We start from the raw sequence: 27,363 nt of genomic DNA on the forward strand, positions 1-27,363 counted from the left end.
TATGAGATGATTGCATAACTCCATAATTTAATAAAAATTACTAAACTGTACACTTACAATTGGTGAATTTTATGGTAAGTAAATCATACCTCAATAAAGCTGTTAAAAATTTTGGTTTTTTAAATGACCTTTCTAGGTATAGGTGCTAGGATGCATTTGTGTCAGAAAGCTACATTGTATGTTTCCACTTCTGAAATAAAGACTGTTGAAGTAAATATGAGGGTTTATTAAAACCAGGATATTTTTATATTACTAATTCTAGTCTCTAACTCTTAAACTGCTAAACATTCATCATCATAGATTTCAACTTCTAAATTTGTACAATTATTTATTTGTGTCCACAGCTAAGAAAAACTTGGAATGTGTATTTTTTGTGTTATTTGTTAAAACTATTGTGTTATGTTGTTTACTATAAGGAGGAGAAAATAGGGTGTCATGGATGAAAATGAAGCCAAAAGCTGTGGCTCTCTATAGGTTAGTCATTTCAGGAATCTGCATGGCAATTAAGCAGTTATATTGAAAAGTTTTCTCCATTAGATGGAAACTGACAATTAGATTTCCCACAGCGAGGGACTCTTTAATATTGCTAGACTTCTCAGTGTGAAAAATTCACACATCACGTAATCCCTCTATTAAATATCTTTCTTTTAGGTGGAGAAGTTCCCTGTGAAGCAGCATCTGTCATGCTACTTTTATTATTTTTGAGAAATGTGAATTAACTTTTTTCTTAATTTTGGTTTCTATGGGGAATGAAGTTAGATATTAATCTGTATGATATTAATCTTATTTTGTTCTTTGAAGTAAGAGAAATAATAAAGCAAATTTTGTTTGGCACCTACTGACTGATCCTGTGTCTTTGAAGTCTGTACAGAGAATTTCAAGGGAAATGTAAATGCAGTCTTCATTTTGTATGCCTGTCATCTTTGAAAGGTTCTTAATGTTCCATAGTGCTAGTCACTCAGTGACTAAATAAAGAGTGGTAAATACCACCAGGCATCTGAGTAAATGTTCAGTGTCCAACTTGTGGGCACCAATCTGGACTCTTATGGGCAGTTCCACTTCTTGCCACTACAGCAGCTGATTCTAAGACCCTTGCCCCCAGCCCCATCTTGGCCTTGGGTGGGAATCCAGGCAACTGTTAAGCATATTTTGCCTGGAGTATTTCCTAATAGCAAGTGATCGGGTGGACAGACCTTTTATAATAGCAACTTATTCAGGGAAAAGAGGAGCAGCTAGTGCTGCCAGATGGTAAAGGGATCCTTAGATTGGAGACATCAGCATTAAGAGGAGGAAGAGGTTAGAGACCATTTAGTTCAAAACCAGTCATTTTACAGAAGAGAAAATTGAAACTCAGCAAACTGGGACTTCCCTGGCGGGTTCAGTCCCTGGTCGGGGAACTGAGATCCCACATGCCGCGCGGTGCTGGCAAAAAAGTGAAAATAAAGAAGAAAGAAACTCAGGAAACTGAATGGACTTACCCCAGGGGTAGCAGAAACCAACAGTTTCCTACTCAATATCTCTTTCCTCTTCTTCCTCACTAATAAATCCTTGATTTTGTTTAGAGTGGCAATGTTCCCAGAGTAAAATAATCACCTTCCCAGCCTTCCTTGTAATTATGGGTGGACATATGTCCTTGTTCTCATACAGGAGATGTAAGTGGAGGTCATTGGATGGGGTTTTGGGGGTAAGCTTTTTAAGGGGGAACATTTGGCTTTTTTTGTTCCTTTGTCTCTCCCTTCCTCCTTCCTGCTTGTCATGCCTGACTTAAGACTAGTTTGGCTCTAACATCATGATTTTTATTATGTGCCCAAATACTTTCTGGGTGTGAAAAACTCTCTTTTAAAGCAATACCTCTTTCTGGCAATCTGTCAAGTATTGCTAATATTGGGGAGGAATGCATTCATGGATGCTACAGACCTTGCTTGAATTCTGTTTAGTTTTCCTTATGGAAGCAAAGGGCATACACAGGGTTCTGGAGAACTTGAGAAGGACAAGAAGCTTCTAAACAAGAAGCATTATGATTTTGTCTTATCTCCTACTGAGCCCAACTGTGAACATCCAACACATTAACTTTTGCTGCTTGCTCTAAGAGGCGATCGGCACCAACTTAGAGAGAAAAGTAACACACTGAAGAAGGAGCAAAGTTCTAGTGGAAGAAGAGTCAAGGAGCAACATTATTGGAGCTTTATGTGCAGGAAAAAGAAGAAAGAAATCATTATATACTTTTGGACTTCTGGACCAGAGAAGAGAAATCAGAAAATGACCCAAAGAAAAGGCAAACAAGAAAAACCCCTAAGGGAAATGGTTTCATTCTTGCAGTAAATCGTATAGTTGGGTCTAATCTAATCATAGCTGGCATTTCTTTTCTTTTCTTCTTTCTCTCTCTTTTTTTTATTTAAAGAAAAGGTCATGACCTTATCACTTTCCTCCTTTTCAATAAAGATAAGAGACTGCCTATAGTGGAGGAATAGAGTAGTCCTGACTTTGTTCCGCCAAGTTTTCTTCTCAAGAGAAGCAAAGATAGTCAGGTATGAGCGAAGCAGGGAGAAGACTAAGAGGCCGTTTCAGCTGCAGCCTCCTAGGGGAGCTGCTATTTTTAAAAGAAGTATAAAATGTGAGAAACATGCACTGAATGTTTAACTCAATCAATGAAATAAATAATTGGAAAGTGAGTTAGTCCTAACTAGGAGTGAGAATGTCCAGGAATCTTGCTGGCAGGAATCTTTTTTTTTTTTTTTAAATTAAAGGAAAGTTGAGTATCAAGAGGATATAGAGATACAATCGACCTTACACACTTAGAGTGTTTAAAATACAATCCTGGTATTTGTTCTCATCTCAGAAGCGCTGGCTTGGTCTTTGTTACCTATTGGATTTCAGGAAGGCTGACTTGAGATGCGGCGTTGCCGTTTCCTGGGCCCTCACTTATTTTTTTTCCGGCGCTGTCAGCCAGATCCTTTGTTGTGCCTGCTTTGCATTCATTCTCTCTGCCCTCGCACCTCCAGACAGTGGGGTGAGGATTTTTCCTGGTCCTTGCGTTGAGAACTCCAGACAGCCACCGTCTCAGCCATCGCATAAAGGACGGCTTCAACTATCCCGTGGGTGTCCGGGCTGAGGCGGCGCCACGCCGGGAGCAGACAAGCTTTTGTGTAGGTGTTTGTCTCCGCAGCCTTCCGACCCCTGGCAGGAGGCGCGGGCCGCGATCCCCGAGGAGGCGGGGCCTCCGCGCCCTGCTCCGCCCGGTGAGGATTTCACGGTCGCCACCGCCGCCGACGCCCTCGTTTGTTGCTTTACGTCGCCCTGCCCGGAGCTAAGAACGCCAGACGTGGCTGCCCAGTAGCCCTCTATGGCCTTCATCCCACCCAACCCCGCTTTTTGCTTTTTCCCCCCGCTTTCTCATTTTTCCTCGTTAACAGCACACAGGCGGGGCGCTTGGCAAAACTCAGACTAAAAACAGAGCAAGAGAGAGAAAAAGAACATATTCGATGCACCTGCCTGGTTCCTCCCGAGTTTGCGAAGGGTCGTAACCATGTCTGAGTCGGGGGACATAAGTGAATTTGGCTACATCATGGAATTGCTAGCCAGAGGCAAGGTAAGTGCCGGGGCGCGCGGAGCCGCGGACTGGGCCCCCACTCCAGGCACTACTCAGCCTGTGGCCCCCACTCCAGGCACTGCTCGGCTTGTGGCTGTAGTCGTCCCGGGCCCTTGAAGCCGCCGGGGAGGGCGGGGCTGGAGTCCCAGGTCAGCGCTCTCAGCCAGGGCGCCCCAGCAGCTGCAGAATGCAAAGTAGACGCTTTCTTTTTTTTTTTTTTTTTTAATTGCGCGGCATTTCTGAAATGAGCCAAAAGGCACTTGGCCAGCTGGGCGACCGCGGGGGCTCTCGGGACGGCGAGGGTCAAGATCTCAGCCTGCGAAGATGGGGAGGAGGGTCGGGCATTGGCCAGGGGGCTCTCCTTGACGCACCCAGGGCTCCTAAGCGTGGTGACATCGAGTGGTTGACGTCGCCCGTCCAGGCGCGGAGCGCAGAGGGAGGGTCGGACCAGACGGTGGATAGGCGAGGAGGGTGGGATCGGGTTCAGCAAGCAGTCCGACCTTATGGCGGATAAATAGGAAAAGAACCCCCGTTCGCCAAGCATTGGCGTTATCAGCACTCCTTCCAGGTCCTTGGCCGTTGTCCCAGGTCGGGAACATTTCAAACATCCTTCCTTTGGTGGGGAGGAAGAGATGTTAAGGCACCGGATTTCAGCCAGGCACCTGTCCCGGAGCCCTTTAGAAACCCAGGCTTGCGCTGTCGGTGACGCGTGGTGACCGCGCCCTCGGCCGGGCCGGGTGGCGCCGCGCCTAAGCTGAAAGCCTTGCGGGGAGGCGGGCCTCCGCGCTGCCTCAGAGAAAGTGCCTGGAGAGGCACCTAATTGGTTTACAGGCGGGAAGTGTCGGGAAATGCGAAGGCTGCGCGGTGCGCGGCCTGCCGGGATTCGCCTGTGGCTAGAAGGCGAGAAACGGCGTCTGCGTTTGTCTTCTGCACCTGGAGTTTCGAGAAAAGGTTGTGGCCCTGCGCACGGTCATCAGAAAGGATAAGGATGATCTGCAGCTCTGGTGCGAGCACCTGAAACATCAGTCTCATACCTCACTAACCCCAACTTTGTGGATGCTTCAGGCCAGACAGTCCCGCGGCTCCCGGGGCTGGGGAGCCGCTTAACGCCCTCCCAGACGAAAGCGTCCCGGGCGAACTGTGAGCCTCCCTGAATTCTCTCTCCTGTTCTGCAAACACGGAACACTCTTCCGAAACAGAATACTTATTAACATTTCGAAGGTAGAGGCTGTGCTTCGGGCCACCCCTATCATTTACACCCCGGACCAGAAGTACAAATGGAGGACCCTGGTTCTACTTTTCTTCGAATCCTGGGGCTCCATCCTACAACTCGAGGAGCCTCCTGCACATGCATAGGGACATCCTGACCAGCATCTCCAAGCTCCTTGTCGCCCCAAACAGCTTCCCCTTGGCCACCAGCACCCTGCCCCTCCCCGCCCCGTCTGGGATGCGTACTACAGCCCTCTCTACCCTCTGGAGGACCGACCCTGGGGAAAGAAGTCCAGGAGGAGGTGCTGGCCCTGAGCGAGAAGGCTTGCCGCAAGAGGGCCAGAAACTGGCCCTCTAAAGCACACAGCAGGACCCTGGTTGCCTAGGAACTCGGGGGGCGGGGGGCGGGGAGAAGGAAAGAGGACGCCTTCTGTTGATTGTAAAATAAATGTACCACTCTTGATGGGATCGGAATAGGATGATGGAGAGGTGAGTTTAGGCCCGTGGTGCTCAGACATTCTTCAGAGTAAGCCAGAATTGTATTGGTTGGTTAATAATACTTTCCTTCAATAGCAGGCAACACTTGATATACGGAGAGAATAGTTTTGAGGTGGGACCAGGGATCTGCAAGTTGACATCCCAGGTGATTATGAAGCAGGCAGGTGAACTTCTCATGAATACTAAATGGGCGAGTAGGGCAGAACCATTAGTGAACCCTTAAACCTTCTTATAATTAAGTCAGGTGAACAAAAACAAACCTCTCAGAATTAGCATTGTGTTTCACAATATGCTCACTGTAATGAAAAAACAGAACCCAAATAACCTTCTGGCTTCATCCACTGAATTTCTCTGCCTCGCTCTCCAGTAGGCGGACCCTCTTCACTAGGTTTCAGTAATGGGCCTGTAGCAAAAGCAGGAGCCGGAGGTCAGCTGACTTCCAAAGTTAGAGAGGCAGGTATCCCTGTGAAATCTCTGGAGTTGGGAAGTAGCCTCTCACAGTGAGATCTTAGGACAGTTCCTCCCTCTGCCTTTTATTTGGCGGGGTGGGGCGTGAGGGGTCAGGAGTAGCCTCCTAACCATGACAATTCAAGCTTATTCTCTGCCCACTTTCCTCACAGCTCCGCCCCCTAACTCTATTTAAAACCCTGCTTATATATGTGATTATACAGGATTTGAACACCGAATACCTCGCTGAGTATTAGCCAAGGACTAGCAGACCTTTGACTTGCTTTATTTTCCTCTGAGAAGTTAGGTTCCACTTTGTAGCTCAAGTTGGTAAGGTGAAAAATAATGTGAAACTGATCTAATTATGCCAAGTTCATGGAGTTAAAAAAAAAAAAAAAAAAAGAGCAGAGGCTCTTGTCTTCCTAACCCCCTGCCCTTTCCTTCCCTTCCTTCAAAGTTGAGACCAGTGGGTTGACCATCATCCTAATTTCTTTCACTTGTCTCTGATGGCTTTAAAATTTTACAACGTTTAATACATGCTCATTGCAAAATATTCAAACTTTACAGAAAATTTTACGAGTAAAAGGTGGAACTTCACTCCCACCTCCAATCCACTGCATCTCCCAGGGGCAGCAGTTTGCTGTGTGTCTATTTCAAATTAAATTAGCTTACTGTTGTGTTCTTGAATGTGGGAGGTGAGCCTTTCATCTTAGAGTAACATAAAACCCACATGACAAAGTTGATCATCTAGTTTTACTCTATTGTGATGATGACTTTAATATTTAAAGTACACAGTGATCTCTACCATTGTAGTCTTTCTGTTCATCAAACAATACCCTATGAGTATGGTTAATACCTATGATAATTCTCAAGAGGTTTAAAAATCAATGTAAATGGACTTGCTTATATTTCACTATCACAGAAATACAGAAATTTGTACCATTTCTGGAAGCTGCTTTCTGAGGTTTTGTTTTTTTGTTTTGTTTTGGTTTTTCTTTTGTAACTCATCTCTTTGGGCTAAAAGAGAGCTTTCCAACTCTGTGGTCAATATCTAGGATTACACAAAGCAGTATTTTCAAACTGTTTTGGTCTCTAGAAAGATTTACCTTATTAATTTTTTATCATCTTCATACACTTCTTTTCTTCACACTGTCACACACTTTTCTAGAATCATATAATGAAGATTTGATGACAAGGAACATAGAAGAATTTAAATTCAGTATGCTTCTTTATTTAGCATTTAAACATACTTATATTTATGTATTCACAGCCAGAAAGCACTTCTTGTGTCCCACAGTTCAATAATTACTGTTCAGGTACATCCAAGGAGTACAATAGTTTGAGCAAAATAAAGAGGCTTTGGAAAGCTTACATTTAATTTTAATCGAGAAACAGGTGATGATTCCATTACTTGGTGAATTATTACTTTTAACTTTGAATATCTTTGAGGCACAAAAGATTCAAGAACTTTTATAAACACAAAATTTGCTTTCAAGAAGATGCTTATACTCTGAAAGAATTACGTTTAGAAAATCCTCACATCTCGACTAATGTAAAGTCTTAAACATCTCCTGAGACCAAAACAAACATACCACCAAATGATCTGTTTCAGAAGGCTCAATAGATAGTTGCTCACACAACTGAATCTAAACTGGGTGATAATACTAAGGTTGTGCACACTGCAAAGTATCCTTTAAAATATTTTTTTATATCTTGGGGTTGGGTAAAGTGTGTGTGTTGTGGGGAGGAGGAAAGCTGAAGAGATTTAGATGATAGCAGGATAACTTGAACATAGCTAATTTTATAAATATCAGAATTTTCCTCTGATGTTTTTACTACATTACTCGAAAGATAATTTGGGGGGGAAAAAACTGTCTCTGAAACTGCTTTGTCAAAGAATGTTTAAATCTTATTTTCTATTAAATTGAAATTGCATGTTAGACACTCCTGTGGGCCTGAGTAGGGATGCTAGAGTGACACCCAGGTTTGAATCTTGGCTCTTGGTATCTAGCCATGTGACCTTGAGGGTATTACTTAATCTCCGAATAGAGGTGGAGAGGACTTGTGACTGTTACATGTCCCCTCTGAAGGGAATTATACCTATTTCACAGGGTTATTGCAAGGATTAAATGAATATTCTGTGCAAAGTTCCTAATACTGTTATTGGCACATAGTAGGCCTTCAGTAAGTAAAGCTATTACATCTAGCTACTTCGACAACAGGGTTGGGTCTTGAGACCCCTTATATGCAAACTATGATCATTAACAATGGGAGGTAGAGATGCCAGATAAAATACAGAATGTAGAGTTAAATTTGAATTTCAGTTAAACAACAGATTTTTTAATGTAAGTATATCCCATTCAATATTTGGGACATATACTAAACAAGTTCATTATGTATCTGAAATTCAAATTTAACAGGATGTCCTGTGTTTTTATTTGCTAAACCTAGCAACCCTAAGTGTAGGAATAATAAGATGTGGTCAAAGGGGACCTGCTAACAACCTCTGAATATTATCGAGATTGTTCACACCCCAAGTTGGCTAAGGGACCCCTTTGCCCACCAGTTATGCAGCCAATACACTCCTGCCTTTAATGGGGAAGTGTCTGCCAGAGCAGCACTGTACCTCTCATCAACTCTCAAATCGCTGGTCTGGTGCTACCAGTTAGCAGATAAATGCCTCCTGGATTTTCTCTTAAACAAACAAAAGCTTGAAATGGATGGGAAGATAAGGCTTACAAAACATCAGACATGAGTGTACGAAATGAGAGCATCCTAATCGTGTTAAACTGAGCGGTAAGACTCTAAGTGCTAGAGGAGCTCAGAGTAAAGGGAGCTGATCAATGAGAACTAGACTAATGAGGATGCAGGCTCTAGATTTGCACCTTGAAAGATGAGCTCGAGTTGGCTCGGCAAGGGAAATCCGAACTTCCTGGCTTGCTGGACTCCTCTCCCCTGAGGTTGTTCCCACAGAAACACTTTATGACAGGTAAGCTTGGCTTGTCAGATGCTTGGGTCAATAATTGGTAAATGTCATTTGTCGTGCCTTCACCTGTAACCTCCCGATACCCAGCAGCTTAGACAGTGCATGTGGCAGTCCACTGTGAAACCCTGTGATTGACTTCATTAATTGACTTCATTGCCACCTTCTTTACTTCCCCTAAGTCCAGGGGCTCTCTTAATTGAAAACCCAGGTTGTTTCCACCAGGAGGCAAGGTTTAGAAGTATGCTGGCCATGGGACCTTGTTGCTTGTTCTTGTTCAGGATATACTAACAGAACGGTACCCTGGCTGTTTGACCTCTGACCAAACAGATTAAGAGCCTCACAGCACTGACTCAAATATGCACCAGGGTCATTAGGACCTGACTTGGCCAGGAATTTAAGCTCTTGTTGGGTATTAGGAGTCAGTGTGGAAAGAGAGCAAGTCAGTTTAGTGAATAGTGTAGAAACTAAAGGGTATCAGGTTTATATTTTAAGTGTGAGGTAATGAACATTTATTGAACGTCTGTTTTACCAGACCTGAATAGTGTATGTGTGTGTGTGTGTGTGTGTTTCGGGAGTGGTGGTTGATGGCAGGTGAAGGAGGAGAAATTGACCTTTGGACTTCATGAAGCAGATAGATTTGAGACAGCTCACACCCTCGTTGTAGAAGAGCAATTACACAACGCCACCAAGCACAAGATATCATAATATAGGCAGGAGTATTGAAGGTCTGTAGACTGGAGGTGGTGATAGATGTGGAATAGGCTTCCTTGTGTTGAATTTTGACCCATGTTTTAAAAGAAACTACTGGAAAAGAAAGTGCTAGGATACTCCAAACTGGGGAGGGGCAGGCACCAAGGGATGGTGTATGCAGTACAAACTGGGAGAATAATGATTTAAAGAACAAAACAAAACACATCTTTCATGTCATTCCTACATAAACACCTTCAAATGTCTACAGAGAAGAAGCATGGTAATTCTAGGCCCTCCATACTATACTAGATTCATTTTGAGTTGTTGTAAGAGGATTTGAAGGCTGTCAGAGAGAGGTACGGGGAAAGGAAAGAGAAGAATTTAAAAAAAAAAAACAAAACCCCAAACCACACAGGATTTTAAGTTGAGGAACTGGGAAGGCTCTTGGTATCTTTGATAACTGGGAGGCTGAGATGGATGGATGTTGAGAGAAAGTGATGAGATGCCCCAAAGCATGGCAGCCAAGGGGGGAGAAATGACTAGGCAAATGGGAGAGTGGTCATTTAGACTGCTGGTTTTCATATTTGCTATCTTCTTACCAATATTCCCCCTCCCCCGTTTTGCTTTTAAAAGTATATGGGTTAAATAGTTTAAATAAATATGGATTTAAAAGTTTATGGATTAAGTTACATTAAAAAGTTTCTAGAAGTAAAACATACACATATTATAAAGTGCAAATAATACAATACAATGTGGATGGAAAGTGTCTTCCGCACCTGACTCCATCCCCTTACTTCTCCACAACACTGTTACCAAGTTTTGTGCTCCATTTCGGACTTACTTTTATTTACTTATTTGCCTATGTAAGCAATATGCCTGCCTGTCTCACCTTTTTTTTTTTTTTTCCAAAGTGGCAACATACAGAATCCATATGGTTTTATATTTGTTTTACACTATTTTAGAAATCCTTTTCATGGCATGGATGTACATTATGGATAGTTGATATTTAATTTCTATGAAGTCCCCCTGAGATCTTTGTACATGTTTTTGTGCACAATGCAAGTCTTTCAGTGGGAAAGTTATTAGAAGTGGAATTGCTTAAAAGGAGAAACACTGAAATTTTTTGATAGGTTTTACAAAATTTCCCTTCAAATAAGCTGGACCAATCTACACTGTTACAAAAAAGTTTGAAAGTGTCTAGTTTCCCACATTCTTACCAAGTGTATTAACGTATTTTTTGAACTTTGAGAATCAGGTGGAAAATAACTCATTGTCATTTGATTTGCATAATGGAAGGGCTTTCAAATTTATTTTCAGCCAAGTATTGTCTATACAGTTTTTTCTTTAGTTCATGTTAATGAAACCTTCTAATCTCTTTTACTCTGTACTTTCGTTAGTTTTGGACCAAAGCACTATTCAAGTGTGCTGATGTGAGATTACAGCCAAAGGGGTATTGTTGAACCCAAAGACCAGAATTAAAGACAGAAACCGACTTATAATGCTTTTTAATGGTCGAGCCTTTTAAAATCTATATGGGAACATGGTGTAGGACATCATATAGGTAACTAAATTACACACGCATTTTGTTATCTTCCTCAGTTCCCTTCTGATTAGGACGCTTCAGAACCTGTGGGGAGGAAGCAGCCTCAACTCCAGCATGTTCGGCCACGCAGCGGGCATTAATCTGGATCAGAATAGTCCAGTCATTACTTGGCAAGGTGTTCATCCTCTCTGCACCTCGTCTGTAAATTGAGGGTATTCCATTAAAGACAATTGCTACGGTCCCTTGCTGTTCTTAATTCTGCACTGCCACAGCGTTATTTAATTGTCGGCTGGAGAAGAGGCTATTACTGCTGACAGTGCTGTGGGAAGACGGCGGAACTTGCCACAGACAGAGACTTGTCCCAAATGGGAAATAAAAGTGGGAAGCGTGTCAAAACCTAAACGGGATGCCGCGCTACAGCTCTGTGGTCCCTTCGCCCAGCTGCTTAGAGCTCCTGTTTTCTCAGTCTATACATGAGATGGAATTATTTAGCCAGCTGGGAGGGCGGTGGCGTGATCTAACAATACGGTTTCCAACAACCCCACGTTAATGTGTTTTCGGTTTGCCTTGAAAACTGGAAGAAACGCGCTTGAACCGCAGCAGGTGAACTTTATGCGGCTAGTCTCCGACCTGGAAAAACGGTGCCTGAACACAGGGCGGGCGCCCACCGCCTGGGTGCGTGGGTGCCGGAGCCGTTAAAGACCAACCAGCTGTCCCGATTTCCCCACACCCTCCGTGCCCGGGGGTGGGAACCGCGCGGCGGCGGCGGCGGGACGCACACACTAGGCGGGGCAGGGAGCTGCCGCCTCTAATTCCCGGCCAGTACCCGGGAGAGGGACCCCTATGCTGCGGCTTGTCCCCGCGCCACTTGGCAAGAACGTGCCGTGCGTGGCAGCGCGGCGCCCTGGTGTGTAAAAGCAGAAGCAGAAAACGAGTGGTTGGTGACCAGTCAGGGAATGTGAAGTTCACGCTACGAATCGGGCCGGAAGAGAAGGAGGAGAGCGGGGCGGGGACAGGGACCCTCTAGGGGAAACCCCCGACCCCGGTTGGGGCGGGGTGAGCTGGGTCTCGCCCTGGTCGCCTTCCCCGCGCGCGACTCTGTGTGCCGGGTGCGACGGCACGGGAAGGCGGCCTGGGCCAGCCCTCTCCCTGCCGCCCCGGCTAGAGTCAGGAAATGGAGCTTGTCTCTGAATGCTTAGTACGCGCTTTAACAAAGCGCACGGAAAGAAAAATGAAGAGCAGAGGGTCGGCGCGGAGCAATGGCCAGGGCAGTAGTCTGGGGCAGCACCGCCGGACCGCTCCACCGCGGCCCGCTCCACCGCGGCCCCGCCCCGGCTCGGCCCTCGGCCTCCACCGCCCCTTCCCCGCCCTCACTTCCGACCCTCCGAGACTTCCTACCCGGCAGGGGGCGAAGGTGGCGGCCCGGGCGGCAGTGAGGAGGGGCGGGGAAGGGGCAGCTGCGGTGGCTGAGCGAGCTGGAACCCCGCCGACTGCCACACCCCCGCCCACTGCTCCGCCGCTGGGCCTTCCACCCGCCCGCCCGCGGCCCCTCCTCCTTTGTGCGGTGGGCGCTGTTGCCCGGGCGACGGCGCCGCCCCGCCCCGGCCCCGCCCTCCACGGACCCCTGGCCCGGTCTCCGCGTGGCTGCCCGCCCAGCCGCAGGCCGCAGGAGCCGACGCTGCAGCCGGCTGCGGGGCGGGATTCACGGAGCCACCGTAGGGAGCAAAGCTCGTCTCTCCGCGTCTTTGCTTTCGCCCGCCCTGACCTCCTCCTCGCCGCGTCGGTCCGCTGGTGGGGTCCGGCTGACCAGCTCGCCCTCCGGCTCCGAACCGAGGCTCCAAGGCCGCCACAGGGACCCGCTTACCAGACCCAGCCAGGGGCCGCCCGTCTGCCTGTTTGGATCCTGCCTTTGATGACACCTGGCAAAAGGCTACCATGGAGGGGGATGGTTCAGACTCGCTGGTGAGTGGGGGAGAGGGACGGCCGTCTAACGCCTCGGTGGCGGCGCGCCGGGTCCCCTGGGTCTCTCTTTCCCCTCTGCCCTGAGCCGTGAGGGACCCTCTCCCCCCGGAGGAGCGAGGGCGGGCGTGTGGTGGCCCCGCTTCCTCTTCGCCTTTCCCGCCCCGGGCAGGGTTTCGCAACCCGGGGCGCCCCCTTTCTGCCCCTCAGTGGGACGGTCGGACTCGGGGTCACCGGGGCCCGGAAGAGTGTGCCACTCCTGTGCGGTGATGGCTCACCTGAAAACCTCGGGGAGTTTGGGCGGGGCTCTTTAATGGTATTCAGATTGTAGAATTAATTCGCTTTAGGGAGTCGGGTGCCCGTCGCGGCCCGGGGCGCGTGTCCCGCGCGTGTCCCGCCTTCCTTTGTCTGGGAGCGCGGTGGCGGCGGCTCTCGAGTCCCCCTCGGACCCTCGCGGGCCGGGCCCGCAGTCACCGCGAGCAGTGGCTCCTCCCCGCCTTTGCCTGCTCGCGGGAGGCGGGCTTACTGCAGCAGCTGTCGGGGTACAAGTGTTTTTGTTTCAAGGGGTCGGATATGCAATTCTTTCCAACTTGCTAGTTTCCCGTCGAACCTCATTTATTTTGAAATAGCTTAATTGGGGGAGCCAGCACATCACATTTCTCTTAATCAGGTTGTTTCCTCTCAATGAGTGTAAAATGAGCACTAAATTTTTCTTTTGCGTAAGAATTGCTTTATATCCATCGTGATTAGCAAGCTTATGCACTGCTCTGTGTACAAGAAAAGTGGAAATGATTTTAGATCTTTCAGTGGGAAGTACACCTCTCATAAAATGGGGCGTGAGAGCCTGTTCTGAACATTCAGGACAATAATTTCCTTTTGAATCAGATGTCAAATTCTTTACGAAATGAGAGAGGATGTGAATATTCTGTATTGTTTGATGTGAATTGTGAGGTGTGGATATCCTCCAAATTTACTAAAACTGTGATGTGCTGTGGGCTTTTTTTAAACATTGTGAGATGCATCAAGAAACGCTGCATCACAAGACCCATTGACAGTGATAAAGCCAGTTGGCTGAAGTGCTATTGTCAGGGATTATTAAAGCACTTGGTGTCATTTTAAGGGGAATACTCACATGCATTTTTATGTAACTAAAACAAGTGAATTAATTCAGTTTTAATTTTCTCTGTGTTTCCAGTAGTTGAAATGACTGTACAGGTTTATGAGTACTTTAAAATTCTACCATCATTAAAATTGCAGGTATGCTAAATATAGATTCATAGCACCTGAAGTTTGGGATCCGTGGGGAAAAACTACACAGGCAAAGAATGGGAAAACTGGTATGAGGTCATTAGACCTTTTTAGTTGTGATGAGTCTAAATGTTTCTCACTGAAAATATTGCAAGCCTGTAGTATCGAGAGAGCATTTATAATGGTTCCTTCTAATCCCCTATACCCTTTTAGTATTCATAAAGTGCTTTTAAGATAACTGCTTTGATATGCAGCCTGAGAAACTCTTACCTACATTACAGTTGCAGCATGTGGAAAATGGTCACATTTAATGTAGAAAGTTGCAGATAATTCAGCTTGTAAATAGATTTCAAGTAGAGTTCCATGAACATGATGGCTAACCCAGTTTTTACCAGCTCTTGTTACTTGCCAGTTACAGAGCTAATGTGCTAAATAGGAATAATCCTATTCTTAGTGCTATATACTTAATTTTTATTGAAGTAATCTACTTTCAGGATTTCATTGAAGTCCTAAATCAGTTAATTAATAATGATTTAATAACTTAATAATTGTTGATGAAATATTATGGTCCCCTAATACTTTATGCTAATTTTTCTCATACTTCAGGTTTTCTCTTTTTTTTTTCTTTAACCATTTCATGCCCCTTCACCTCTAGGCAATGGATAATGAGGGGGACATAATTAATGGTACAGACTTTCATAACCAAAATGAAACTTCAGACTTTAAAAAAATCTGTTTAATTCTTTTTTGAAAGGTTAACACATGTACTTATACAAGAGGTATAAGCATGTTAATTTACACTAAATGTATTTACACTAAATGTATTTACACTAAAAGCCTTTGATTCTGATTTCTTTTTCTCAACTTAAGGTTACCATTAAGAATATTGAAAGAGAGCTCATTTGCCCGGCATGCAAGGAGCTGTTTACCCACCCGTTGATTCTCCCTTGTCAACATAGTATCTGTCATAAATGTGTAAAAGAACTCTTACTGATGCTTGATGATTCATTCAATGACGTGGGATCAGACAACTCCAATCAGAGCAGTCCTCGACTTCGGCTTCCCTCCCCTAGCATGGATAAAATTGACAGAATTAGCAGACCAGGTATGTGGTAGAACCTGGGGTGGTGGAGTTTGGTTATATGTTCAGTGATAATTGTGGAAGGGAAATTATTTTCGTTGTTTTGGGGTTAATCATTCCAGGTGAATAAATTAAAACTATAGTTAGAAAAGAATCCCTCTCTCTTTTAAAATGAACTTTTAAAACGTCAAAATGAACTTTTATTGTCTTTTGGTATGCATTTAAAATGGATATTGGATATTGAACACGAATTTTGTATTGAACCCATTATTAACTGTGTCTGTATTTTAGGGGGTGTTCTGACCCTGTGAAGTCCTTTATATGAGGAATGAAATAATGGACCACTGAAGTACTTACTAGGGAACCATCTATGTGTGGTAATAGGTAAATAAATATGCAGAATTAAGGGATGAGACTACATAATGCCCAGTTCTAGAAGACTTTTTAGAGGAATGTTATTTGGTATCATTTTATTCCATTTTATTCTTCAGCCATTTTTTAATCCAAATTTTAAAGTAAGGATTTTGAACATCAGCTAAACAGTAGTGGAATTCTGTAGTAGTGTGTAGAAGTAGATCTAATTAGATGTATAGCACATGTACTATACCATTATTTATTTATTTTTAAAAATAAATTTATTTATTTTTAAAAATTATTTATTTTTAAAAATAAAGTTATTTATTTTTGGCTGTGTTAGGTCTTCATTGCTGCGTGTGGGCTTTCTCTAGTTGCGGTGAGCGGGGGCTACTCTTCATTACAGTGCATGAGCTTCTCATTGCGGTGGCTTCTCATTGTGGAGCTTGGGCTCTAGGCGCACGGACTTCAGTAGTTATGGTGCGCAAGCTCAGTAGTTGTGGCGCATGGGCTTAGTTGCTTCTGTGGCATGTGAGATCTTCCCAGACCAGGGCTTGAACCTGTGTCCCCTGCATTGGCAGGCGGATTCTTAACTACTGCGGCGCCAGGGAAGTCCTATACCATTATTATATAGCCGGTGTTTAAATTTTTTCCTATAGGGGTGGTGTTTCTTTCTTCTGAACATCTATTGCAGGATTAATGTAGATCAAAATTAATTTAAAATCATTGGGAACAGGGCCACTGGGAAGTTAAGGGCCAAAATTGGCAGTAAGGGTCAAGGGGAGGTAGAGGTTTGGGTAGAAATACCACAGCATCATGTTCAGCACTTCCTTCCTATGGAGGAGAGTCCTCGAGCGGCCATGAGCACCAGACTTCAGGGCTTCAGCTCTGCCCAGTTTGGGCTTTGAGGTTTTCAGTTTAATCCTTTTGTCCACTCTGTCCATTTCTCCCTCTTTAGTATAGGAGTAACTTTTTAATATTGTAAAAAAAAACCCTTTTTTAAAAATCAGAAAAGAATCTTTTTCTCCTCATTTGCATGTTAGAGAATGCCATCTTTTTTGGTCCATGCTGTGATATGGAGTCTCCTTGGGCAATATTTGTGTCTATGTGCTCCATCAGAGAGTGTATAAGAGGAGATTTGTTCTAAGAGTGGTATTATGATATTTTAAAAACATGAATTTTTTTAAAATGGTAATCACCAATTCCTTGGAGGATATTTTACACACATAAAAATTATACGTATATACAAAAAAGGGAGCATTAGGTAACGATGGGAGTGCAGGATGTATGAGGTTGGAGAGGGTTATGCTCTTTGTGAAGTCATCACTTTTATGTTTTCGTCCCTGTTAGGAAACTGGCATACTGAGGAGGGGAGGAAAGACAGTGATAGCTTAAAATCATTCTATCAGATAAAAATTCATATTCTGTTGCTAGATCCTCATTGGATAATTAGGGACCCTGGCTTGATTGACCAAGAAGATTCACTTTTTGTATATTAATATTCAGCACAGACCATGAAATAAAATTGTAATTAAATACTAGTATTTCTACTGATCATTAGATTGAGCTCACATGTGTATTTCATGAAATTCTGTGTTTTATATAGGCTTTGAATCTTAAGATTTGGTTTTTATGTGATCGATATAAAGTATGAATGAAATATAGATGAAAAATAGTTAACTGTTTCTGTTTTCAGGAACTTAACTAGCACAGTAGTTGGTAGATGTTTAATAAATATGTGTTGAGTGGATGTTGAATGACAAACGTTTGCTATAAGATTTGTACAGAGCATGCCATGATGGCTTATATTTATCGATGATGGCATTTTTCCAGAACAAGAGATCAAAACTAGATTTACCGAGATGTTCCTCCCTCTTCTTTAGGAAGAGCCCTGTTAAGCTGTATTATGTCCTCATGGGGGGCAAGTTAGAAGGCTTCTCTGTGGAGATCAATTATAGGAAATAAGAATATTTGGTGAAGGGATGACTGCAGAATATGATGGCTGCCTTGTGGAAGAGTAGTAGTGCTCTGGGTATATTCACAGCAAAAATTCCAGATCTGTCCAGTACACTAGCCACAGGTGGCTGTTGAGTGCTTGAGACACATTAGTCTGAGTTGAGATATGCACTTGTACCTCTTAGAGTGAAAAAATGAATATAACATACCTCTAATAATTTTATATTACATTTTGAAATGAGAGTTTTTGGATATATTGGGTTAAATATGTATTACTAAAATTAATTTCACTTGTTTATTTTTACTTTTTTGTGGCTACTGGAAAATGTAAAATGACATATGTGGCTTACACTTTCACACATATTCCTTTCAAATAGCATTGCATGGGTCATTTGACAGATTTTAAAATAAAAGCATGCCTTGAAAGGAGAGTAAGATTTGTGTGTATAACACTAGCATGTTAAATTGTGTAAAAATAAAAGAGCTATATAAGTGTTCATTTTTGGTCATATATATGCAAGCTTTTCTCCCATTCTGTATTACCTGTTGTCATTAAGATACAATCATTGGTAGTAATGTTTATTTACTGTGTTGATTTAGATCACTTAAAAAAACCAGAAAAGAGATGCTTGATTTTTACTTTATATATTCAACAGTTTTCAGAAGTGTGATTGTTTAAAAATACAAATCTGTAGGATAAAGTATGGGTCTCTTAAATGATGCACCAACAGTGATTAATTCTGAACCGTGATAGGATAAGCTTGATGACTGTTTTACATTGGTGGCTTTATATAAATACCATGCGTACCAGGAAAAACATTTTTTTTTACTGTTAATTCAGTAATTGTATTATGTGTAGGACACAGTTACTGCTTTATCTTTTGTTAACATGTTGTGAATCTTCTCTTTGAAATTAAATTCTAAATCCAGCTTTCTGTTCATTGTTCACAGCATCACAACGGAGATCTTTGGGGTGGAGAGGTAGAAAATGCTTTATTGCTTGTGTGGCCGCAGGCAGTATAGTGTTAGATTTAAATTAAATAACTTTATATAGATAAAGTTTTTTTTAAAATAAATATCAGTGGTCAAGTCTTCAAAATCATGTAGAAAGTGAACAAATTTGGCTGACATGACTTAAAGGTCAACAGGACTAAAATTCCAAACAATTTCTGATGTTTTTAAATGGAACTCTGATTATTAGTGCTTGCATTTTGCCATGTATACACACACACACAGACACACACACACACACATGTCCATTATGGGATATTTTTAAAGAAAATGACATCCCCTTGTTTGTTTTTAATGTTACCTTAAAAATGCTTTACATTTACTTAGTGGAACAAAGCTTACGTTGACAGCCATATTACCCTTCGGGAGGTTAAATAAACCAGTACTTTCTTCTGTATTTAAAAATTTGCTTAAAGGTATTGATAATTTTTGTAGTTAATACCATAATCTTTGCTTGTTTGTGCGTATGGTGTATTTTTTGTTTTTATTTTAAGGTATTTGGGTTCAGAGTTTTAACACTCAGGTCTCACTTGTGGGTAAATAACGTACATTGCTTTTGTGTGAAAGGTGGGCCAACCCATTTTATTAAAATAATTTTTTGTTTTTACTCCAGTTGACCTTTAAAGTAAAATTGGCTACTTTTTTTCAGGAATGCTGGTGATACCTTAAATTTTAGTGGAGAAAATAAACACCTGAAATGTATCCCTTTTCTGGTTTCCTCACCTGCTTCTACATGCCTCGATTTTAAAATCTTACAGCCACTTCTAGAAGCCACGTGTAATCCATTCTCTTACAGGCTTTAGTGAGTCCCTGAGAATTTTAAGTGTTGAAAGTTAATAATTAGGAGGAAAGATAGGAACAGTTTGCTTAAAAAATTACCTTGCTACCTACTTTTGCTTCAGAGGATAGTCGAGAAAAAGTTTTTGCAGTTTGAAAATGCTAATACTCAAAGGGTAAATGTAACTCATAGGCATCAGATGGTCAGAATGTGGAAGCATTAAGGTGGAAGCATAAGGCATCAGTCCAATGCACAACACCAGGAAGCCCAACGTGAGTGTCCAGCATGAGGAGAAATAGTCTACTTAACGTGTCCAGGTGTTAACAGTGGGGAAGTTGTTTGCAGCCAGGATATGGGAGAAGATGCAGCTGGCACAGGTTTGGAACCTGTTATGAATTGACTCTCTTTGTTTTGAAATACTTTATTATTCTCTTTGATCATTTAAACGGTAAAACATATGATGGAAAGCTGACTTTTTGGGGGGGATTTGCTATAAACGAGTTTGAAATTTTTATTGCGTCTTCATTTTATAATTGTGTCGTGGTTTATGCTTAACTAGTTTAATCTGTCGTTGAAGTTAAAGGTATGGGGTAAAGAATTGATTCTGTGAGGTGGCAGTGTTCAGATAATTAGCAAATATTATTGACCCCGCAAATGGAGTTTGACATAGAAAATTGCATTGCTTGGCCTATATTGCTTCTTTACCTTTCTAAGACATCATTACTTTTTTTCCCCATTATATCATGCTACTGGGTAGTACTGTCCCATAGACCTTTCTATAATTATAGAAATGTTTGACCATGCACCATACAAGATGGTAGCCACTAGCCATATGTGACTCTTGAGAATTTTAAATGTGGGTACTACAACTAAGGAAATGAATTTTAAATTAAATTTTAATTAAATTTAAATAGCCACATTTGGCTAATGTTTACTATATTAACAGAGTTATAGAGAAATGTTGATTCTGTTATGTTTTTTTCTTAGTTCTACCATCTTGATTTTTTCCCATCAGGTTCACTTCCCAGAATATCCTTAGATCTGTCCTGTTTTCTTTATTGCCCTGAATATATATTCTATTGATTGTTTTTATGAAAACAATGGTAGAAGTTAAGACAGATGAAATAAAAGTTCTTTAGCAGATATATTGATTTAGTATTTTGTCTGATATAAGAAGTTCAGTGTGATGCTTTATACCTTGTTTTTTTTATTATAAAAACAAAAGAGGTTTACAGAAAAGGGATAAAACTTTTTTTCTAAAATTTCTGAACATGAGGCCAAAATCTGGGTGTCACCAGTGTATGTGTTAAAGTGTGATTTTACTGGCATAATTTACTTTTGTTTTTCCCCATTACATAATTGATCACAATCTTCTATTCATAAAACCAATAATTCATTTTTTTAAAAACATTGACTGTTGAGATTAGGTATCCATTTTAATTTATATCACCTAGTTCATGTGTGGAAGCATGCAATTAAATATGAATTTCCATTTGTTTAAACTTGACCACTGTACTATATCACTTCCAGAATTATTTGGCTTGTTTTTTCACTAAACAAAATTTTCATTGGCATGTGTTTTAAAAGTAGCTCTGCTGCTTATTTTATTATGTGCCTGCTGTGGTGTGAAATATCTTGTACTGTATTGCATGTTTTTAGAATTATTACAAGAGTATATTTTATGTCGGATTTTCAAATTTTTATGGGGCAGATTTTTTTGTATGCTTTTTTGGGTATGTTTTAAAATGTGAAGGTTAAAAATATCTTTAAATATTTTGAAAATATTTAAAATTTAAAGTAGTGTAGCTGCATGTTTGTTGCATAAGTAGCTTTGGGGGCCTAATGCCATTTTGCATGGTGTAAAGTCACTTCAAATGAATAATATCGTGGGCTGATCACTAAATTTTACCTGTAGTGATTTATGTAGTGATATGCCAGATATCTTTTAAGACAGTCTTCAGTGATGATAGTAATGTTGCCAAGGCAATATTAATATAGCTGTTTAAAGACCTTTTCTAAATGTCATATACTAAGTTTAACCATTCACTTTTGGTACTGGATACATAGTAGTATGAAAGAAGGCTGTAGGTTAAAAACTTTGTGTTTATATTTAGGAAGTTATTTTGCAGGCAACCAAGGCTACATACTCAAATTTATACAGAAGAGGAGGGAACATGATAGGCATACACCTGTGTTAAACAGACTACCCCAGATTCTTGTGAACCTGTGGGTAAGGGCCGTCATGCCTTGGTTTCTTGATTTGTTAAAATCAGGATAATACTGAAGAAGAGTGTGATGTTTAAGGTCATTCATTGTATTATTTATATATTGTAAAGTTATCTGTAATTTTTTTGGTGTATCTTCTGGCTTACTGAATTAAATAATCTTAATGATTCTTTTTTTCAGGTCATAAGAAGATATTAAATGGTTGGTTCCTCTTAAAGTCACTAGATTCTAGATCTGTGAATGAGCTTTTTACTCTTTTATAGATTGCACTCAACTAACTAATGATTTTGCCTACTGAATTTTCTAGATAAAACAATACTACAGTGGGATACCCTCTCTTGCGGTGGTTCTTAACAGTTTTGTGGTCACATATTCTTTTGAGACTCTGATAAAAGCTATGGGTTATTTAACCAGAAAATATGTATGGATACATACATGCGAAATTTTGCATATAATTTCAAATAGTTTACCAAACTATTTGACTCTTCCTGGAGTCAATCCATGGACCCTGGCTGGGTTAAGGACTCTTGCTCTTTTATGTATAAACTCAGTTCCTATCAATGAGCCAAGGCTGTGTTCATTTAAATGCAAGCCAAATTCCTTTGGGAATGATATATGAAATTAACTATAAAGATTAATTGTATAATTTCAAAAGATCTTGACCCTGTGTAGTATTGTATTATATGTTTTGTCCACATATCTGTTTGATTTAATATGGTTTTTATATGGGATTTATTACAGAATAATTTCATTCCTTTTTGATTTGATCACTGTTTAATAACTTGGGCTTATCTTTTGTATGCCAAGGAAAAACCATTTTAAAAAAAGCATTTTCAGTACATAAATTGATTTATATGGAGCCACTTTGAGTATTATGTTTTTGCAATATGTTTGTAGTTATGTATCTTTCCAAAACATGACTCCTTAGTTTTCATTCTATCCATTTTCCTACTGATGTAACTAAACAAGGACTTAACTAATTACACAGGCTGGAAGCGCAATTCATTGACCCCTAGGACAACTACTTTTCCGTGTCCTGGCTGTGAGCATGATGTGGATCTTGGAGAACGGGGAATCAACGGTCTGTTTCGAAATTTCACTTTGGAAACTATTGTTGAAAGATATCGTCAGGCAGCCAGGGCAGCCACAGCCATTATGTGTGACCTTTGTAAACCACCACCTCAAGAATCCACAAAAAGTTGCATGGACTGTAGTGCAAGCTACTGCAATGAATGCTTCAAAATTTATCATCCTTGGGGTACTGTAAAAGCACAGCATGAGTATGTGGGCCCAACTACGAATTTTAGACCCAAGGTAAGTGAAGTTTCTATTAAGTTAGAGTATTAAACTTAATATGATAAGATAAATTGTAACAAGTCTAGAACCTGACAGTAAGAAGGGAAATAACTTTAAAAGCTGGAACAAGAAATTAAGGCCTAGTAGTTGGAGTTATTTAGTATGTTGCTAAACATCCCCAGAGCTTAGAAGGCAATATTATGGTTCACTCTATTACAATACAGTGTGATACAATACAATATATGAATGTTTGTAATGATAACTGAGTAAGAGAGGAAAGGTGATGTCAGATATACTGTCTAAGATTGAAATGGTTAAAGTTAAAAAGCTTTTGTGCTTTAATATGATAAATCCATAATTGTCTAAAAGATGTGATTGGGAAACATTCTGACATTTTTAGTTACCTAAAATTGTATTATGAATAAATAAGAGCAACTACAGCCTAATAGTTTGAAGCTTATGATATAATGGTTATATAGTATTTAAAGTGGAATTTGCATTTCTTAAATATTCTGGGTAATTTCTATAGTAACGTACAGAAAAACTTTATGAATGAAGTTATAGATGAAACAAAATAGTGAATAGTGTAATTCACTATAGTCAAGTTCTAAAAAGGTGTCTCATCCGATAGAATATTTGCCTTATAACTTTGAGTTCTTGCATTCCTTGCAGAAAGCCTGACTTTATATTCTATTTTAAATGTAATGGCTTTGAGAATGTAGGAACCTGGGCATGCTTAGAAATTTGAAATCTTTTCCAGTTTTTCTCCTGGAGCTACACATTGGTATTAGGACTTTTTATAATGGAATTAAAAAAAATTTTCTCTAAGTTATCAGACCAGTTGTAGTTGTTTAAAATCTAATCTTTTGGAATAATGGGCAGCTTTTTGATTTCCATTAACACACTAGTTTAAAAGAATCCTCCTTCTTTTCCAAATGAAAACAGCTACATTATGTAAAAATTCAGTGTAACTATGATGATAGTTTACAGAGTAAACAAAAAGGTAGAAACTTAAATCAGGAGAACACAGTTCTAAATTTGGTCAGTGTGTGTGCAATCAATATGTAAAAGCAAACATCTGGAAGCTTATAAAGTGTTCCAAGACTCTCTTAGTAACAGATTTCTTGTGAGGATAATGAGGCTATGGGTCCTCATAAGTTATTTGTTATGATACCTTAAAAAATATTGATCATGATCATTAAGAATTTACCTAGTCATTATGATCAGAGGACCTTTCTAGCTTGTTTAAGCATTTCACTTAAGTCTTATAGGAAGTAAATTTTTACCTTCTTATCAGCAGGTTTAGAGGAAATAACACTTACATAATTAATTGACCGTTTGAACCCTCAAATTGAAAAACAGTAATTCTAATGTAGAGAATTCTCATATAATGTACCAAATGCTTTTATTTCTTTTTACACTTTCATTACTTTAAATGGCTTTATTTAGTGATTTCATAAAGCAAATCTTTGTGTTGTGGGACTTTACCCAATTACTTGAAATCTTTTGAGTGCCATGTAAGCTATGAAGACCCTTAATCCCACTTTTATTCTTTATTCAATAGATTTTAATGTGCCCAGAACATGAAACAGAGAGAATAAACATGTACTGTGAATTATGTAAGAGGCCAGTTTGTCATCTCTGTAAGTTGGGTGGTAATCATTCCAACCACCGTGTAACCACTATGAGCAGTGCCTACAAAACCTTAAAGGTAGAACTTATTTTTGGAACTAAATTTTGATCCTTTATAACTTTAGACCTTTAACTTTTTCTGTATAAAATCATACTGTGCATATTGTGTGGTCTGTTTTACTGAAATGAGTTAATAATCTAAAGTGTTACTTAATGATCTATTAATATTAGGTTGTTAGTATTTCTGACCAGGCAGCTCTTTGTCCTACTGATATCTAGTTCTGAGGAAAGAGAGGGATGAAGGACACTTCATTATGATCCATCCCTACATGAGCCCAATGCCACGACATTGAGTGTGGTTACGGGAGTGACACACTTTGAAGGGTAGTAGCTGTTTTAAGACACTTGATTCTTATTGCTGCCAATAGAATTAGTATAAGCATTTTTGTTTATTCTGGTGGGTTCCAGCTAAAACTGAGTTATTTACTGTCTGTTAACCTTATACACGGCCTTTTTTTTTTTTTCGGTAGGCGGGCCTCTCACTGTTGTGGCCTTTTCTGTTGCGGAGCACAGGCCCCGGATGCGCAGGCTCAGCGGCCATGGCTCACGGGCCCAGCCGCTCCGCGGCATGTGGGATCTTCCCGGACCGGGGCACAAACCCGTGTCCCCTGAATCAGCAGGCAGACTCTCAACCACTGCGCCACCAGGGAAGCCCACATGGCCCTTTTAAAACTTTTAAATTTGATAATCTACAGCCAAGTAGGCAGTGGTATAGTGCTATTTTTTTGTTTCATTCTTTTTTCCTTTTTAAAAGGGAATCAATTCATTTATAAATCTACTACCCATTTAAATTTTTGATTCCTTTAACAATATGTGTATGCATTTTTTGACCTGTATCTATTTTGCATCTATACATACAGTTTCATATTTTGTATTTTGTATGTCTGACGTGCTCAGTCCTCCCTCTACATTCAACACATGGGTTACAGTATTGTTGTTTTATTGTCTGTCCTCATTTACTAATTCTGTTATCTGTGTCATTACTAGGTCAATTTTGACTGATTTTTCTTATCATTATGAGTTGTATTCCCCTCCTCCTTTGCAAGCCTGGCAACTTTTGATTGGCTGCCAGGTATTGTAAAGCTCACCTTGTTGGGCACTGGATATTTTTATATTCCTAAAGATATTCTTGAGTTTTCTTCTGTTGTGTGATGAAGTTACTTGGGAACAATTTGTTCCTTTTTGGTCTTGCTGTTAAGCTTTGTTAGGACAGAGCAGCATTTTGTTCTAGGACTAATTTTATGTGATTATTGAAGTAAAGCTATTTGTTTACTCTTCCCAATGCCCTATGAATTTTGAGGTTTTTTTTTTTTTTTTAGTCTGGCTTATGGGGAACAGGCACTATTTCCAGCATGTGTGAGCTCTGAAATTGTTCCTTCTAATTCTTTTGGGTGATACTTGCCCTGGCCTGTGGCAATTTCCTCACACATAAAAATTGATCAAAGCTCATATGAATAAGCAAGGGGGCTGCTTGGTAAATCTCTGGAGTTCTTTCTCTTTATGGCCACCTGTTCTTAGGTGTTATGTTTTATAAACTCTGGCCTCCGCAGACTCCCAGCTTCATCACCTCATCTCACGGGAGATCCTGGGCCCCATTTGAGTTCTCTGCACCAGGCCTGGGAAGCCTCCTCCTGACAATAAGCTGAGAGCAATCATAGGCTCATCTTGTTTCCCATCCCTCAGGGACACTGTTTTTTGTTTCTTGATGTCCAGTGTCTTGAGAGCTGTTTCATTTATTGTTAGGATTTTTTAGTTGTTTCAAGTGGGTGAGTAAATCCAGTCTTTGTTTCCCTGTTGTGCCTCACAGTGGCAATAACACTGTTTGCTAATTTTAACTTTGACACCTTTTTTGTTTGTTTCTTATTGGTTGGATATTATATAAGTTGTCCAAATTTTTTTTTTCTGTTACTTGGAATCAATATTTGACAATAGCATACACTTAAGTTACCCTTTGCCTTGTTAATTTCTCCCATTTATGTTTCACACTTTTAAAACTGAGACTCCATAATGGATTTTTCAATTTATTCACTTTTTAGTAAGAGTAAAATCATTCAGTTTTGCTGAAAGTAGTAAACAGATCTCCCTAGATCTTCCTTTTTACTTGTTTTAGATTTTAAGCTGGAGGCCTTCATGATGTAGGTGACATAGGTAGGTTTATAATATCATTTTCATTTTTACTCACTTGAGTGTTGCAGGAAGAGAGCTCAAACTCTGCTGGGTGTTAGAATCACCTGGAACACTTGGTAAAACTATGGAAGCCAGGCCTGTACTACTTTAATGACCGTGGGCCTCTGTGTTCTTTATGGACTCTCAGGAGACTGATGCACACCAGCATTTGAGAACCACTGCTCTAGAGGAAGCTTTGAGCAACTTTGGGGTCCTTGGGAATTTAGCCTCTGATCAGTTCCTAGAGAACTGGGGTCCTAATAACACTAAAGGATTTAAACCTGCTTCTCACGTTAGATGAACTTCTTGGATAAAACGCCTAGTATCAGTGTCCGGTGCATATACTTTTTTGAGGATTATGAATAAATGGACCACTGATTCTTGGTTAAGACAGATCTAGTCTTAACACAGACTGCCTAAGTTTAAGGGGACTGAGAAGACTGGAGCCATCTCAGATAAAGGCTGTGGTTGGCCAGAGACTTGGTCTAAGCATCACAGCTCACTGGAACCACTTAGACCTTGGATGGTGTTTCTGAATTCTGTCCTCTATTCTTCTCTAGCCTGTTTAGCACTGTTAACTTAAGCTGTTTCAGAACTAAGCCCTACTTCAGTTTAAATGGCCAAATTCCTTTCT

General features: G+C 40.9%; 1 protein-coding gene across 1 annotated transcript in view; it reads left to right on the top strand.

Moving 5' to 3' along the window:
• Nucleotides 1-12,398: 12,398 nt before the first annotated feature.
• Nucleotides 12,399-27,363, top strand: part of LOC113616526 (E3 ubiquitin-protein ligase TRIM36) — a 43,077-nt gene continuing 28,112 nt past the window's right edge. The window contains exons 1-4 of the mRNA XM_027099920.1: nt 12,399-12,924; nt 15,040-15,274; nt 22,564-22,889; nt 24,436-24,582. Of these exons, the coding sequence (XP_026955721.1) occupies nt 12,898-12,924; nt 15,040-15,274; nt 22,564-22,889; nt 24,436-24,582 (735 nt within the window). The 5' untranslated portion in view covers nt 12,399-12,897. The remainder of the gene's footprint in view (nt 12,925-15,039; nt 15,275-22,563; nt 22,890-24,435; nt 24,583-27,363) is intronic.

The sequence above is a fragment of the Aethalodelphis obliquidens genome, unplaced genomic scaffold, assembly GCF_003676395.1.
Source record: "Aethalodelphis obliquidens isolate GAN/ISIS:26980383/991018 unplaced genomic scaffold, ASM367639v1 scaffold4, whole genome shotgun sequence".
Classification (NCBI taxonomy): Eukaryota; Metazoa; Chordata; class Mammalia; order Artiodactyla; family Delphinidae; genus Aethalodelphis; species Aethalodelphis obliquidens.